The following is a 17,792-nucleotide window of genomic DNA, read 5'->3' as shown; positions in this document are numbered from 1 at the left end:
TAGACAGGAGAAGCCGGGATTCGAACCGCCGACCCATGGATCATTGGACGACCTGCTCTACCTCCTGAGCCACAGTCGCCCATAAATTATAGGGAGTGCGCATACATAAGTTGTATACAGATCAATGCAGTTATTGGTAAAAAAAACAGGAATTGCCCTGTTATAGCGCCACCGTGAGTCGTGAGGCCGATTTGGGGAAAAGATAGTGGCATGTCGTCCTCGGCCTAGTGGAACTGTGCGTATATAATTTCACAGAAATTGCACACTGTTTGTGACTTGTGGCATTTTGTTCGAAACGGACCAATGATGTGAGCTTTGGAAGCCAATCTTAGCCAATCAGGATGGAAGATGGGAAATGGTGCAGATCTGTGTTGATCACATGACTAGATAGTGTATACCAAATTGTGTGATGTATGGATAAAATGTGTACGAGTAATCTACAGAAATGTGTTTTGCCTAAATCTGCCTCATGGTGGCGCTATAACAGGCCGTTGAGGAATATTTGGGGCAGAGGTTCATCGTTGGCATCCAGGGAGTGTGTTTGCAAAGTTTGGCATGGATCGGGCCAATGGTGCCGGAGATTAGCTGCACGCACGCACGCACAGAGTGCAAAACATACTCTCTCCCCATGCCTTCGGCCTGGTGTTGACAATACATTTGTATTTGCAGAATTATGGGTGCAAGGCCTTGAGCTTAAACTGCTTTGGTTACCGAGACAGTCCAAGACATGCAGAGGCTGAGTCTCAGTGATGTGAAGGAAGGGGATAACTCTATTCTTGCCATGCTGCAATTGAATAGAAAATCAAACATTTGAATCTTTAACAGGGGCTGTTGAGAGGACTCTTGAAAACACTTCACCCTCCTCAAAAAAAAAGAAAAAAAAGAAAATCACAATGAGGGTTTTTTCACTGAGGGGCCTAATAAGTGTATAAATAAAGCTGATCACTTCCCCCGCCAATGGCAGCCTGGAGAACTTGGGTTGACATGGATGTTGGGAGGGGTTGAGTGCCTCTCAATCCTCTTCCTTGCTTTGACCCGGGGGCTTCTCCTGATGTTGAGGTACACAAGTGCAGCTTTGCGGCTCACTGGTGAAATGTGGAAACAAGGGCGGAGTGCCGCAGGGCACAGGGGACAAGGTTAACCCCCCCGCCCCACCACCACCACCACGCATGACCCTCTCCCTTATCTCCACACAAAAGGACAGACTCCTCTTTTTTTGATTCTTTTAATTAACACTTGCATTGACGCTCGAAGCATTCAGTGGCCAATGCAGGGAACATTTTTTCTCTTCCCCCCCATTCCTCACTAAGCCTTTCTTCCCCTCTCTCCCCTCCTTTTTCCTCCCTTTCTCTTGCTTAATTCGCCGTTTCATTTTTTTCCTATTCTACTGTGGGCAGTGTTTGGATTAGGTGTCTGGCTGAGAGTGTGAGATAATTACTACTGACAGCTGTACTGACGGCAACCGCAACACCACTACCACCTTACTCCCCAGCTCTTTGATGGCGGGAGGGCAAAACAGTGTCATGGTGCAGGAGGACAGAGAGAGAAATGGGGTGGGGTGGGGGGGGGGCTGGGGCAAGGGGAGGACACCAGTGTGAGCTTGAGAAATTTAGGAAAATAAAGACTTGAAGTGAGGTGAGGAGAGAAGAAAGAGGGAGATCGCCCCACCCATAACACCTGTTGCTTTTCGCTTCTCAGGGCCCTCAGTGTATTGCTGAAGACATGTCACTCCTCATTAGGATCTGGGGTCCTGCACAGAAAGACTAAGGTTCACCCAGCCAATGCATGTACATACGAGCACAAAACATTTATTGCCATTCGGAGGGGTGGTGTAGCCCTGTGTTACAGCAGAAGGTCTAGAGGCGACCAAGCTAATGGGAAGGAACATTCCCTCAGACAACGACGAAACAACACCTCCTCAATATCCTCTGCTTCAAAGAAAACCATTAAAGAGAGTGACAGACAGAAACAGTGATTGATACCATAGAGAATGGATCGAGGGGAAAAACACAATAAGAGAATGAGATGGAGAGAATAACTCCTGCTCCGAATGTCACCTGAAGGCAGTCAATCACGCAGGAGGGCTCTGTCTGAGCTTATTACTGAGCCCTGTTGCTATGGCAACCTCGAGATACCCCTCACCCTAACCTCAGCCACCCTCAATATGTCCTTGGATTCAAAGACCTGCATCAGGTAGAGGATTCCATTAAGGCAAGCTGGGAAACAGAGGCAGGCATCAGCCGATGGGGTAATAGACCTCTGAGGCCCCACAGCGTTAATACATTAGCAAACACCATGAAACACTGGATAAATGTCAGCAATTACTGGGTAGGAAGGGGGGGGGGGGGGGGGGTGAGGCTGGAGAGATGTGAGGGATGTAATGGGGATGTTCCACTTGCTGCTTATCACTACTGTGTGTGGATGAAAGACAATCAAAACTATGAATCAATCCAATAGTGTTTGAAACTTGTCCTTTCAATACAGTAATGCTCAAGTCATCTTTATTGCGACCGTCTTACTGGTTATATAGCTATATACAGTGCATGTCACAGAACAAAAAACAGTTAATGACACTTTGCACTGCTAACAATGATTACTTCCTTGATTACTCTGACAATGTTAATTTTCCAATTAAATAACTACGCATCAAGAAACGCTCATATTTCAGGGCATGAATTTGAATAAAATAGCATTATGCAAGTCCAATTTAGGTCTTAATGTTATTGTTTTGAAAGGAAACAGTTGTAGTGCTTTGACCCCATGGGGTTGGACTGTATTTAACTGGTGATACCTTTATGTGAAACTTAAGTCAGCACTGAAAGAGGTGATGCAATTCATAACTGACAAAGAAAATAAATGGCAATATAGGCCCCAGGTTCAAATCTAAAACACAAACCAGACATATTTAGTCTGGTTGCCCTAACAGGGCAACCAGACTAAATATTTTATTCTTCTTGTTTCTAGAGTAACCCTAAAGTTTGTTTCTAGAGTAACCCTAAAGTTTGCTGGACTACTTGTCCCACAGTTTTGGCGAAACACACTTCAAATGGACCGGCTTCATTGAGAATGGTGTGCTTGCATTTTGCTAAGAGATATGTTGTATAGTTTAATCGATGAGGCCTTTAGGAGGGCCATTCGAGCCGCAAGCGGAGCCTGCAGTACCACCGTCGCCCAGGTGGAGCCTGCAGAACCATTGCGGCTCAAGAAACCACCACTCCTGAATGAAGTGTCTGGTGCTGGGAGTCTGGTGCAACGCACAGGTCCTGGCGGTACTCCTGATGAGAGCAGGAGTGGACCTGGTGAGACGTAGGAGGGGCCCGGACAGGAGTCAACCCACAGAGCCTAGTCCCTCCACATACCAGAATTGTACCTCCCAGTCCCGGCAGAGTAGTTCCGGAGTGGATCCAACGGATTGTGTGGCCCTGGTCTTTCCCTAGTGGGTCTGATCAAGGGTAGCTACTGGGACGTAAGTCGGGACTTGATCACCTCGGCTGGGTCACCCGAGTGAGGGGTATGATGTTTGAGACCCGAAACCCCAATGACCTTGGGATACATCACTGAGGATACGTCCCAGGTGCATCCAAGAGATGTATTTTCGTTCTGAATTGATATAAATGATATAAATGTATTTGTGTATTACATTTTCCCATTGACATAAATGGGAAAATGCAAATTTTCTCTGAGACCATAAGGCCTATAATTACAAAACTTGGAGAGGTTCATAATAATTACAAAAAATAATTAACATAATTACATCATCAGCCTCATGGTGGCGCTATAACAGCCCACTGGCCTATAACTCTTGAACCATAGGTTCCAATCTGAGCAATCTCACAAACATTGGTACACATGATCTCTGAACCTATCCGATTAAAACACCACAGGCAGAATCCATAGAGGGCGCCACAAATGCAAAATATGTAACGTCCAAATGACTTACACATGATCACAGGGGAGACGTGACATCGTAATTGGCTAGCAACATTTGTCGGAGGGGCCTATGTTAGCGATTGCGGCAACCACACTTTGCAATTTTTCAAAAATTGCATCTTTCTAGTTTAATTTGTTGCAGGCCTCAAATAAAATGTTACTTCAAACCACTGTTATCAAATCAATGGTTTAATTTCCCAAACCACTACACTACACTATCACAAGTATTCTGCATGAAGCATCAGTTTGGCAGAACTTGCCAATATACTACAGTGAGTTTAGATCAATGAGCCATTTGTCTACATTCTGGGAAATTAGAATAGTCAAAAGAGTAAAACCCACATACTGGAAGCTCCATGTAGGTTAAAACAAAATGCTTACTTTAATTAGGTGTGTGGTTTGGACTCTGCTTCAAGGTGAAGATAGGTGGGAGTGGCTCACGGGAGCAGTGCCAGGATTACTTTAATTAACACAGGTATTTGATGCTCTCCCTTTTTAGTATGACTTACTATTCGCACGCGCGCACACACACACACACACACACACAGGTGTGTGTAGAGCAGGGAAGCACTGAAACACCTAGGGCCGAGCCCTAAAGAGGACGTGATCTGCACGCGATTCTTTTGGAATTCAATATTAGCCAATACTATCATGAAGTCTCTCCCCTGGATTAAAGTGCCACAGAAAGTGACTAATGCAAAAAGCACAATTATGTATATTTGATACAGCATTAACATTTAATAATAAAACAAACACGCTGGGCTTGATTTAATTCCACAATTTGTGTATATCTATCTATAGACATCTACCAAGGGTTAACATGAACTCAATAAACATAGCTTTAGACCTATTTGAGAACTTCACAAATTGCCAGTGAAATGCAAAACAACATTAACCAGTGGTCAGCTAGGGCCAACCTTCACCTTCAGCAACTAAATTAGAGTATACCAGTAGATCACAAAGGCTGTGCAATAGAATTGAAAGATTGGGGTTATATCGCTATAATAAATTATAGCTATAATTTATTTATACCTAATATTACAGCTATAAATGATATTATAGCTATAATAAATTATAGCAATATAACCCCACATTTAATACCCCAAAAATCAACCTTTATTCTTTTTTTTTTTCAAAGAGGAAAGTAGCTATAGCACTAGCTCCAAATGCACTTGTTACTAGCATAATCGCACCATCATTTGCATAAAGCTTTCTGGTGTGGGTTGCAGGGAGGTAAATGTAACTGATTTGGGAACACTTGCTGGCTTTATAGTCACAGCACTATAGCACCTTTGTTAAGGCAACATAAAGACTGACAGCCATAGCTTAGTACTGTAGGTAGATGACTAGATGTGACAGGAGGTTGAGATCCCATGAAAATATCAGAGTGACAGACACAGAGCGTACTGTCCCCATAACCATTTGGCAACACTGTGTGCGTGTCTCTGTGTGTGTGTGAGAGCTGAAGTAAAAAGACCTGGGGCTACAGCCCAATAGCCATGCCCTAAACACACAGCTGGTGTAGAGCGAAGAAAAACCTGGATCACTCAATCTCTGTCTACTCATATTGCATGCAACAAGCTTGTTACATAAAGTACAGTATCTGCAAATATGATTTGACTCAAGACTGTACAATACTCCCTGCTAGACTTAAACACATCACCTGGCCACAGCTAGTGCATTAATAGAGTAATCAAATATTCGAATATCAAAACGCTATTCGACACTGCAAATCTAAATTTGAGTATTCGCTAATGTTATTTTTAATATGTTTATGTTTTTTGTTTGTTTTTTAGTTGCTTTTCTACAGCAGACATGCAGCGGTGAGCTCTGTTGTTGGTAGTTTTCCAACTTAAAGCTGATATAAGCAATATATGTCAAAATTGTAATGAATTATTTTTTTGTATTCAGACAGCCAGCAATGAGTAAAACACTCCCAAAATAATTAGTCTCTGTAACACATCTAGGGGCACACAATCTGCATTCAAAGAGGTTCCTAGAATCTTTGTGATTGGTCGAAGAAAAAATTAAATGAAATGAAATGACTAACCAATCAGGAAGTAAAAAAAAATGTTGACATATTATTGCTTATAGCAGCTTTAAGAACTAATCCATTCCTGGCTGATTTCTGTGATTTCTGTTTTCATATCATATATAAGCCTATTGTACGTGGGTTTAGCCGTCACCGTCACTCAATGCATGCACCATACACTCAATGGGGACAACTACAGTGTGTAGTTGTACTTTTACTGTTAGTGAGTTTATTACTGTAGTTTGTTCAACAAGTTAGATTGGAGATGTGTTGTCATGTCGTCCAGTAGAGTATAGCAGTACTCCCTCCTAACCATTAATATCCACAGTTTGGTGACACTACAGTAGCTCTTGCCGTCATGTCATGTTGCTTTTTCTTATTAATCTTTCTTTATGCTTATCCAAAAAAAAGGTACAGGCATGCACCTTATTAAAAACAAACAGCTATGTAGCAATCATAGAGTTATAATGGTCGCGATACTAGTGATGATGATCATTGATTCATAGCCTGCTAGAATTTAATCATAACCTAGCTCCTTCTAACGCTAATCATAACCATTATAAAGACCTGTTGTTGAACATTTAGGCTTGTATGAATTGAATGAATAACATTGCATCGTTTATTTCAACCAGCGCCGTTCCGTGTATCTCTCTCCCGCTCCTGTATAACTCCAACAACGTAACATGCTATGCTGCACCGTAGATTGGTCTTGCACATCGAAAATAGCAGATCTGCAATCTCACAACGCGCCCATCCGTTAGGCATTGTGGACTTAACTTTGATTCTGAACAGCAACAGCTGCTGTGCATTTTGGCCAATCAGAATGGCAGCTGCACAGCCTGCACTTCACCGGCTCGCCTGTTACTCGCTGGTCGTTTCCGAATACAGTGTTTTAATGCTTGGATGAAAAGAAATATGATATTTTACCGCCAAATAATAGAATATTATGGTATTCGAGTTGACTACCAAAAATCACGTGGCATAGCCACAGCATAGATTGCATATTTGCATTCTACTTACCCACTTACTTTTACTTTCATCTTTTACGTCCCAACACCTCATACCACCATGCACTGAATAAACTGTTCCATTGTTCAGTGCTACTTGAGTATTATCCAGCCTGGTCCAATTTCAACATTGTATATGGCCTTGAATAGACCACAGGACAATACACAAAGAAACACATTGAAGGGACAGTATCAGGGAGGGTGACGTAAAACAAAAAAGCTAGTTTCTCTCAAAGGTGAGAACGTTTCTCCAGGAAAATGCCATGATGCCCGAACAGAACAGAAGACAACAACAAATGCCACCACTTAAATATTCTCTTTCTCATAACATGAACAATGAACAGAAGGAACAGATAGCCTAAATAAGTTAATCAATTAAGTAAACTATAATTAAACAGTGATGCACCCCATGGTCTTTTATCACCTCTATATCTAAGTGTGTTGCAATAATTGATGTGCCAAAGTGAAAAAACTGCACAGCAGAGGCAAGCAAAGGTTGCACCCAGCTGGGCCTGTGAACTCAACTATAAACCACCAACTCTTGTCGCCCACTCCAGCTGCGCTGGAAACAACTACAGTCCCCATCATCATGAATGCTCACAGCTTTCATGATGATGGGGGACACGGTGGGGCAGTCAGTAGCGCTGTCGCCTCACAGCTAGAAGGTACTGGGTTCGATTCCCGCTGGGGACTCTGGGGGCGTGTTCCCTCTCCGCGTCATCAGTGCCCATACCCTAGGTGGGGTTGACGAAAGGGCCTTTCTGTGTGGAGTTTGCATGTTCTCCCTGTGTACCCTATGATAGGTAGTTAGGTACCCTCACAAAAAACATGCAGTAATGCTTTTCTCTAAACTGCCTGATGGAGGGGAAAGGAACTGGTTGGAATAACGTGTTCCGTACACACGCTACGTCCAACAAGGAAAACTCCACCCCGTCAGGTGAAAAGAAGCGGCTTGGATTCCTCATGCATAGAAGGAAGTATGAGGCCAGTCCGTTGCTCTCCCCGGGTTGGCAGAGGGAGTGTAGAGCCCAGAATTACAATAGTTAATTGACACTGGGTGAAAAAAATGGGTTACACAATCGTGAGATAAAAAAAAAAGAATGCTCACAGGCTGCTATTTTGACTGAAGAGATTTGGTGTAAAGGGGAAAAAGGAGCAAACCAAGTATAGAGCACTAAGGAAGAACATAGGCCAGGGTTTACATGTAAGTGCTTAAAATATATATAGGAAAGCTAAGCAGTAATCGATTTTGACTGCAACCAGGCCAGTCTGTAGAGCTAAATGTAATCTGAGGCCCTTGCTGTCATAGCTGGGGTCACACGATTTGGCTTTTGGTGACTAGTTTTTGAATTTTGGCATGGTGTTAGGTATGGGTATAATGATTTCAAAAAGCTGTGCCAATGTACTGGGAGCGCCCCCTAGTGGTCTGTTTACACAGACTCAAATATTAGACATTTATGTATGGTTGAAAACCACATATCTGACATATCTAATAGTGTTTTCATTGCAAACCGACCACTAGGGGACGAGCCAAATTAGTTTGCAATGGTTTTTGAATACCTTATGCCCATACCTAACACCATGCCAAAATTCAAAAAGTAGTTACGAAGTGCATAATTGTCATGATTTTTTACATATTAAATCCCAGTTTATAGGCGTTTTAGCTCATTTTAGCCACCGTGGACGCCATCTTGAAAACGATGCCTTTCTGGTTGTTCGTTTTTCCTAACATTTTAGCATGTTATTTAGCACACCCAATAGTAATAGATAACATTTTATCAATTATTTTGGTTTACAACCATAGCTATGTATCTAATATTTGAGTCTGTGCAAACAGCCCACTAGGGGGCGTGCCCAATGCGTTTGCACAGCTTTTTGAAAACCTTATACCCATACCTAACACAATGCCAAAATTCACCAAAAGCCAAATCGTGGTGATTTCTTACGAGTTCGCCCCCAGCTATCATGTTTATTGGCCCAAAGCCCTGGAGATGAGAACAGTCTAATGAGCTGAGCAGTGCACTGACACACGCCTCTATGCTTGCCTGCTAGGCCTGGGCTTTTCTCTGTTAATACTCTCAGACATTTCAATAAGAGGTCTAGAGTAAGGGCCATTATTACACTTCTGTCTGTGCTTTTTTAATATCTTCTCATCCAGGAAACACAGACACTGCATATTCCCGTTAGCCAGGTGCTGACTGAGCCTGTGCTGCCACAATGAACCCTGATCTATTCATGAGCCCTGGGCATCATGTCTATAGCAGCTTTAAAGTAGCTGAGGATGCAGAATCAGAACAGGAATGAAAAAGTCACAAACAAAAACAAATATATATATATATCAGCATTAATAGTTCAGCGCTTAACAAAATATCAGCCATGGTGGCTCATAGCACAAGCGACTAATATCAGCATTGATGTCTCTGCAGTGCATAAGTAAGATTTCTAACGAAATATCAGCCTTTGGTGACAACCTTTTTGCAATAACATGTGTAAAGCCCTTAACAAAATATCATATCAGCCTTGGTGGCTCATTCAGCACACAAGTCAATTAACTTTGTAGCTCGCTAGAACTATCAATATACCAGAGTTTGTGTACCCACTACTTTCACTGTGCTGACATGCACTATATCTCCTATTCACACAATCCTTTAAAAACTAATATCAGCATCCAGTTGGCACAGGGCTTGCCTTAAAGGACCATTTCATCCTTTTTCAATCTAATATAATAGGTCCTCACTAATGCTTATTATACTGTAATATGGGAACATATTTTGTGTACTCTGTGTCTCGGAGAAGGGCTGTGGACAGTTCAGAAACATGCCTAGTAGTGAAATCATCGATAGGCAATTTGGTAATTTCAAACAATATTTCAAAACATTTTATTACATCTAACTCGCCCCACCTACTTCAAATTCAACACACACGTTCCACACCCCCACAGGGAGTGCAGTGCCCGGTGTCGAGTTGGTCGGACCCACGGTTGTGCAGAATCTCCACAAAAGGCCTCTGCCCGGGCCACAGCTGACATCACAAGGCCTCTGCCCGGGCCAGACTCCATATTTGGGCATGCCTAAATACAGGTTCATCCCACCGACTTCTAACATCAACCTGACATCTGCATAGACTCCATATTTGGGCATGCCTGACAAAGAACTCCATATATGGGCATAAAAGGGGATACCGCTGTCATCACTTTTGACATCACGAGGACTTGACCAGCTCAACAGAATGATAAATTGCTAGTGGACAAGTACCATGAGGGAAAGTTGAAAAGAGTTCAACAGGGCGTGAAACCGTTAAGAGGTAAACTGGTGGGGTCCACGCAGTCTGCCTGGAGGACTTAACCTGGCGGGGGACCCGTTTTTTTGGCCCACTGGGGCAATCCCGTAGGTAGGAAGGCCGTCCGAGGGTCCCGGACCCAGCCGGGCGCACTAGGTGGTCCCCGGAGCTCTGTGCCTGGGCACACACGCAGGGCCCATGCCCAGTGCCCAGGCTCCCACGGGCACTGGCCCCCGCAGGCACCACTCTAGTTGTTTTAGTAATGCGAGAACAATGGCTTCTAACTTTAATAATAATAGTAATAGAAAGCCTGCAGTTTCTATTAGTTTGGCCTTGAATTCCCCATAATCCAAGGCTAAGTGGTGTGTATTAACACAATTTCACAATCCACAAAACATTTTGTATTACAGAAAGCACCTTACAGCTTCAGTACAGCAATATCTGTCATAAAATGTGGTCACTACTGTATATCATGTATTGTAATGCATCCTGAATACATCTGCAGAGGGTTCATACGACGGCTGTGGGGTAACACACTTCCGCTGCAAGTGCCAGTATTACTGTACTGTTGCTTTCACACTGGAAAGGGAAGTGATGTGCCATTCATAACACATAACTCAAGCAATGCTGAAATGCGGTAAAGTACCACTTGCCCATAAAGTGAAGTACATTTTCAAAGTCATATTTTTGTGATGTGGTTTATGTTTCTGGCTCTTACTGATCTCTTGACTGGAGGAGGCCTAGATAGACAACTGTAGCAACAGTAGAGTCACATCACAGGTCTATAGTGTGAAAGGTAGAGCCCCCCCCAAAAAAAAAGTAAACTCAAAGGATGCACAAGCTTTTGTCCTTTGCACTAGCGGTTATCATTTGCTTTCACTGCTGAATCATAAAAAGCTTTACTTAAAATCATAAAAACAGGTGCAGTCATTGTTCGTTCTCTTTTGACGGAGGATCTGTACGATGGAGAATGGGTGGCACATAGAATAGAATATGCCCATCAAAACAGAGCCAACGGGGGAGGTTATTGTTAAGGCACCACAAAGAATAAAGTATGCAACTACACCTAAAATACACAGAAAGAAACAATAATGCTCAACACCAAAGAGATCAAAATAAATGTATAAAAGAGTGCAGTGTTAACACACAAATGTGTGCACAATAGCTCCACAAAGTGGAATAATAAACCTTTCCATACAATTAGCATGGGAACACATATGCTGTCAAAGAGGGCCAGAGACAAAAAGGGTCAGGGGTTCCTGAAGGTTCTGTATGAGGGCTGCTTCTGATCAGTTTGACTGTGTCCTGGTTGAATGGCTACGGAGAGTGACCCTAGGGCGGGAGAGGTCAGGGAGACTCCATGATGTGAGCTTTAACATCCACAGACAGAGGACATGGGACGGGACCCCTCTTTGACATCTTAATTAGCTTCAACATCTTACTTTCCTGCTTTGGACAGATGCTTTTGGCATGGCGAACAGTAATGTGGAACTGTTACACTTTACCCCTCGAAATATTGCAAATGAATATAAGATTTGGCCTCAGTTGAACTTTTTAATAGCATGAAATTATCCTAGATGCAAGAGCTCATTTCCGATAAACTCAAGATTTACACATCTAAAAAGACACTAGAATTAGTACAGTGACAGCCAAGACAAACATGGAAGCATTTGCGATGGCCAGATTTCTATAGCAAAGTCGAGACAGGTGACTGTATTCTACCAAATAGCAGATCATGACTTACAAGTAGCTACAAAATTAATGCGTAGTGTGTGTGTGTGTGTGTGTGTGTGTGTGTGTGTGTGTGTGTGTGTGTGTGTGTGTGTGTGTGTGTGTGTGTGTGTGTGTCTTACAGAGTCATCAGATGCCGATGCTGGCCATCCATCCCACTGTTGATGCCGCACTGGGATATTGGTCAAGTCTGAAACGTTTCTCTTCACCTAAAAACACACAAATTTGAAAGATTTAGATATTAGATCCTACATAAAACTAAGTACAAACAATTCGCAAAGTGGACAATGACTTTTTCTATGCACCCCTGCCTGCCATAACAAGCATGATGAATTATTTTAAACGAAAAAGGAGGATTTATCAAAAACTGTCAATGACCCTAGCTGTATCTATTTAATCTGTCCATCAAATGTAGTGAGGATTATGTGACGGCCCTCTATGATCAGTAACACAAGGAATAATGAGAGTGTGAGAGTTCTAAGAAGGAGTGGAGTCAAAAGGAGGGAGGGATGAGAAGGGGAAAAAAGGGAAGGGGAGAAAAAGCCAGTGTTATAGGCATTCTTGGGATGCCTCGGCTAATGCCCTGCAACAACAGCCCCACGCTCTGAAATGAACAGTATTTCTCTTCTCCCATTCAAGCGCAGTCGCTGTATCTGCACCACTTAATAACATTCCGTGCTTTTAAACAGTTAGCGGTCAGCCAGCGCCTGTCGAGCGCCGTGTTAGTTGTTCGGCAGGTCGTTGGTTTAAAGCCTCGCCGCCAGCCCGATGTGCGCCGGTTGTGGCTGATCAAAGCCCCGTCGGCGTCTGAGCGCTGGCGGGCCACGGATTCTAGCGCATTACCCGGGCAGAATGCTGCCCTGTGGGCCTGCACGGCTGGACACAGACGCTGAGAAAACTGACCATTGTTGGAGCAAAGCTCCCTAGACACACAAGTCAAATCCTGTCTTTGGAACAACAGCACTGGGAAGAGATGTATCCTTGGGCGTATGCAAGGCTGCTGGTCACGGAGGTGGAAACTTCAAGAACGCTACAAACACAAAGTCAAAGCCAATGTCAGCCAATTGTACACCTTAAAATCCTCCGTGATAATTTAATTCAGAGAGTATCCAAATGTAACCAAATGGACCTGCAAGGGTCCATTGTGTTACATCGTACACATGGATAAATGAACACCAAGTATTTTACTGTGAACTTTTAAAGGAATTATTGAAGTATCCAAATGCAAAATTAGCATTTATCCATCGGTCATGAGATTACAACCAAATACTATAATTACAGTACTAGTCTCCTGCTCTTAACTTTATATATTTATTAGTCTCCCATGGCCAAGTACTACTAAATGAAACAATTTAAATCCTGACTAAGAACATTAAAGGGACACTTCACCCTTTTTGCAAAAAAATATATGTTAATGACGTTTAGAAGATTTAGAACACTTTCCTGGGGTCTTTATATGTGTGTGTGTGTGTGTGTGTAATATGTGGTTTTAGATATTTTAGATTTTAGCAGTGAGCCCAGTGTCTATGATGTCATGGACACTGGGCTCACTTACTTCCTGGACTACATGTTGTCTCAGTAAGACAGCCCCCCCCTATCCACAAGAAGCAGTGCACCAAAGCATTATGGGAATTGTAGTCCAGGAAGGAAGTGAGCCCAGTGTCCATGACATCCTAGACACTGGGCTCACTGCTAAAATCTAAAAGATCTAAAACCACATATTACACACATAAAGACCCCCAGGTAAGTGTTCTAGATCTTCTAAACGTCATTAACATATATTGTTTTGCAAAAAGGGTGAAGTGTCCCTTTAATAAAACAAAAAATGATGAACAGCATCCATCTTGTGTCCTGTGCTAAATCCCACACCACCATACTGCAGAGCAAAGTCCTTATGAAGAGACGCTGGGGTCAGGCCGGGTGGCCAGTGTTATTACAGAGTGTAATATCTATGTTTGACCAGCCAGACTACAGGGATTTGACTGACCGGCCGGCCAGCTGACGGCTAGAGGGGAGAGGAGAGGTATAAACACTAGTAATGAAGAGGCTGCAGTCAGAGGTTAAAGCAGCATCTGAGAAACAACAAACTCCCACCATGAAGAGGGTGAGACAAGGCGACAGGCAGGAGGAGGAGGAGAGAGGAGCAGAGCCCATCTGGCAGTGGAAGGCCTGACCTACCAAATCCAGTCTCACCACAATCTACACAACCAGATACGGCCAATCAATTAGTCCCAAGTTATACTTCATATTTTGCCAATATAATACTTGCATTATAAAACAATACAATCACACCCGTGTGAAGTGAGGGGTGCTCTTATCATCGTACATCAGCCATTCATTGTCAATGGGGATTTAATCTTTGTGTTAGGACAATAGCCGATTTGCTCAAACACATAAACGTAAATCATAGACGTAAATTTTCCATTCATTGCCAATGGCATTTAATGTTTGTGTTAGGACAAGAATCTACACTATAGCTGAATATAGGAGGGGCTAGCGGACCACAAAAATCACACCTGTGTGAAGTGAGGGGCGATCTTATCATCGTATATCATCATACATCATCTCATTTTGGCCAATCAGAATTTCCATCCTCACCTTCTTCTTCAATGTTTGTGTTACACAATGTTTGTGTTTGCATGAACACTCAAAATTGTCCATTCATTGTCAATGGCATTTAATGTTTGTGTAGGACAGTTTGTGTTAGCACATACACTAAAAGCTGGACATAGGAGGGGCTATCGCCCCTCAAAAATGCCACATGGAAGATGATTAACCAAGTATTCAATACTGGTGCTACTTTACTGTGTATGTAAGAAAACAAATCTTATATTCTTGTTTATACATAGCCAATATTTTCATTAGGCTCCTACACCTTAGTTACAAAGCACAGGCTGTGAAGGCCAGTACTATCTGCTGCTGTGCTGCCCCCTGTCTGTCAAAAATAGATATAGTTCGATAGATATATTTAATATATCAAAGATTACGATTATCATTGAAGCCTGTGATGGACATTTGTGGCTAAACATTTAAAGCAAATTACATCTACAGCATTACATCTTTTCCATACGATATAAAAATGCCAGTGTATGCATAGCTTAAAAGGCACACAGCATTTATTTTCAACCAAGACTTCATACAAAAATGTAAGAACCACCGCTCATCCGCTAAAAGAAACTTAAGTGAGGTGCTGGAGTCACAGAGGGAACATGAGAAAAAATAAAGGGAAGCTACGCACACTCTGATCTGCGCACAATCAATGTATTTATTTAGCAAGCTTTCGGTCTTCTGACCTTCTTCAGGCATCCAACCAAGTCTTCATAAAATGTGTCTCACTAATGCTTATTTTAAGATGGTACCATTTCTGTCTACTCGTTAGGGGTGGGCTCTGGACACTTCAGTGACATCATCGGCAGGTTTAGGCCAATTCAAACAACATTTCAAACCTTTATTGGTTATTGATGCAAGAACATTGTCTTCCATTTCAGCATGCTAATTTTTCAGGATGAGAAAGGTTGTAGTTTATATTAGTTACAAAAAGCTATCGGTGATGTCATTGGTAGGCAGCAGCACAGGAATTTCATGGAGCTAATGAAGGCCATGGCCCCTCAGTTTGGCCTTTTTGCACCTCAAAAATGACCTGAGGCCACGCTGCCCCAGCTGATTTTTCTCCTGTCTTTTCCATGTCAATATGTTTTTTTCTGACACCAGTGTGTTTTGTTAACATTCTGAATTCTAAGTCCCCATCTTCAAATTAATCCAGTGACCCTGGTTAGTCCAGGGCTGAACATGTATGAACCTTTGTCTCAGGCGTTGATACACATTTGGTCATTTGTAAATAAATACCAAGAAATTATTTGAGGGAATAATGAACAGCTTTTAAATCATTGTTTTTATTGTATGGCCTTCCTGCCCTGGTCTTTGGTCTTAAAATAACAATTGTATAATGAACATAGTGAGTATCAATTATATGAGGATGAAGAATCCTTAATGGGACGATCACGTGCCAGTGGGTACCATTTCCAGTTGGGTCAACCATGCTATAGTGTATGCAATATTACTCAATTATGTTATGAAAGGTTTTGGATAAACTTATCCAACAAGTGGAATATAGATTACAGACATGAAATATGATTTGCATGGCCAGCACAATTTGAACAACATACTGCTTGCACTGTACAGGAACTGAATCCCTCAATTTTAAATCTCACAAAAGCAATAAAAGGATTAGAAATAAAGTACACAATAAGAGGCTAATATTGAACACCCTGGTGCTACAGTGGTGATGAGACAGGGTGTATAACCCTATCAGTTATATACCACAGTGTGTCACCAGGCTGTGGTGCCGAACTGCTGGGCACTACTCCTCACAGCAACATTAATGATCCAATCACTGCAAATGCCAAGTGCCTGTAATCCCTGGCTGGAAGGAAATCAAAGAGAAGAAAAGGTTGCCGTTAAAACAGTCACAAGCTCTCTTTCTCCCTCTCCATCTCCCCTAGGCACCAGATGCCTTTCTTTGATTCCTCTCATTCTATCCATCCATCCTTCCTTCTTTCTCCTCTGTTGTCCTGTCTGCGTTCGGTTCCTCTCTGTGTCCCCCAGCTGCAGCGTAGGGACAGGGTCTGGGCTCAGGCCTGGGGGCAGTAGAGAAAAAAAATCCCCAGGACAACTGGTCTGGTCACGGACTGCCTGGACCCAGCGGCCACTCCTATTCTACCCTCCACTTCCCTGGCAAACATTTGCTCTCCAGCTTAGCCCGCGATCTAGCCAGCAACGTACCCCCACGCTCTTGTCTGGGAATGCCAATCAGAGACTACACAGCAGACCCTGGGGCTCTGGAGATGGAGGAAGAGTGTGTGAGAGAGAGAAAGAGGAAAGAGAAGGGATACAGAGAGAGATGGAGAATGAAGGAATAGGGGGTGACAAGGGAGGGTGCAGTTCCCTGGGAGCCACAAGGCAAAGCCAGAGCCTTTGGCAAAGACAAACAAGAAGATAGGACTCTATCCCTATTCATATGCACAAGCAGGATGATCGGCTGGTCCTCAGCTAAGACAAAAGGGAGAGCGGAGAGAGAAAGGTGGTCTGTGGTGAGGTCTATACGCGTCTGTGAAGGGACACAGTATGGGCGAAAGAGGAGGCAGGCTGGCTGAATACGGTGTTGCTTATTTGTTTCACTCTCACATCTTTTAAGAGAGAAAGAAATACAGCCCTCCTCATGTTTGAATCTTTGTTGCATGTCTTTATCTCACCGTTCCACAAAACCACTCCTTGTCCTTATGTGTGAGGTCACGCACAACTTTACTTGTCCTGCTTTACTTGTCCTGCCAATTGCACCTGTAGCACCCCTTGCTAGTTTTTTTTTTACCTTTTCACCAGTTTCCAGATGGAAACACATACACATACTACACATACTATATGACATAATTATGTTCCAACACATTCCAGTATTGGGAAAAAAAGGATAGAAACCCCCACCCCACCCTGACAAAAGAGAAAATATGTGAAGAGTATGGTCAACATAGGGTGAACAGAGTCCAGATCTATGCAGGTTAAAGTTCTGGGCCTCATTTTCACCACAGGAGGCCTCGGGATGCCTAAAGACAAGCATGCGTAAGGAAAAGACCCCGGCATGAAGGCCTATTTGAGTCTGTATTGTCCCTTCGCCAGCCCCCAAGGCCCCTACCAGCATCCCCATCAAGCCACCAGCCCCGCTACCTCCTTTCTGTGGCCCTGGACACCCACTCCCACCCCCATTCCCCTCCCACGCCACAGGGACCCCTCCCCAGTGTTTGTAATCCCAGCAGAAACAC

The 17,792-nt window shown here is 43.1% G+C and overlaps 1 protein-coding gene across 2 annotated transcripts in view; it reads right to left on the bottom strand.

Moving 5' to 3' along the window:
- The window catches only part of faf1 (Fas (TNFRSF6) associated factor 1), a 94,195-nt gene that overhangs the window by 49,123 nt on the left and 27,280 nt on the right, over positions 1–17,792 (bottom strand). For both annotated transcript variants that reach the window (XM_079505296.1, XM_079505297.1), the window contains exon 8: positions 12,102–12,188. In XM_079505296.1, coding sequence (XP_079361422.1) covers positions 12,102–12,188 — 87 coding nt within the window. The remainder of the gene's footprint in view (positions 1–12,101; positions 12,189–17,792) is intronic.

This window comes from Electrona antarctica, assembly GCF_951216825.1.
Source record: "Electrona antarctica genome assembly, chromosome: 7".
NCBI classification, from domain to species: domain Eukaryota; kingdom Metazoa; phylum Chordata; class Actinopteri; order Myctophiformes; family Myctophidae; genus Electrona; species Electrona antarctica.
This window is presented reverse-complemented; position numbering and strand designations above follow the sequence as displayed.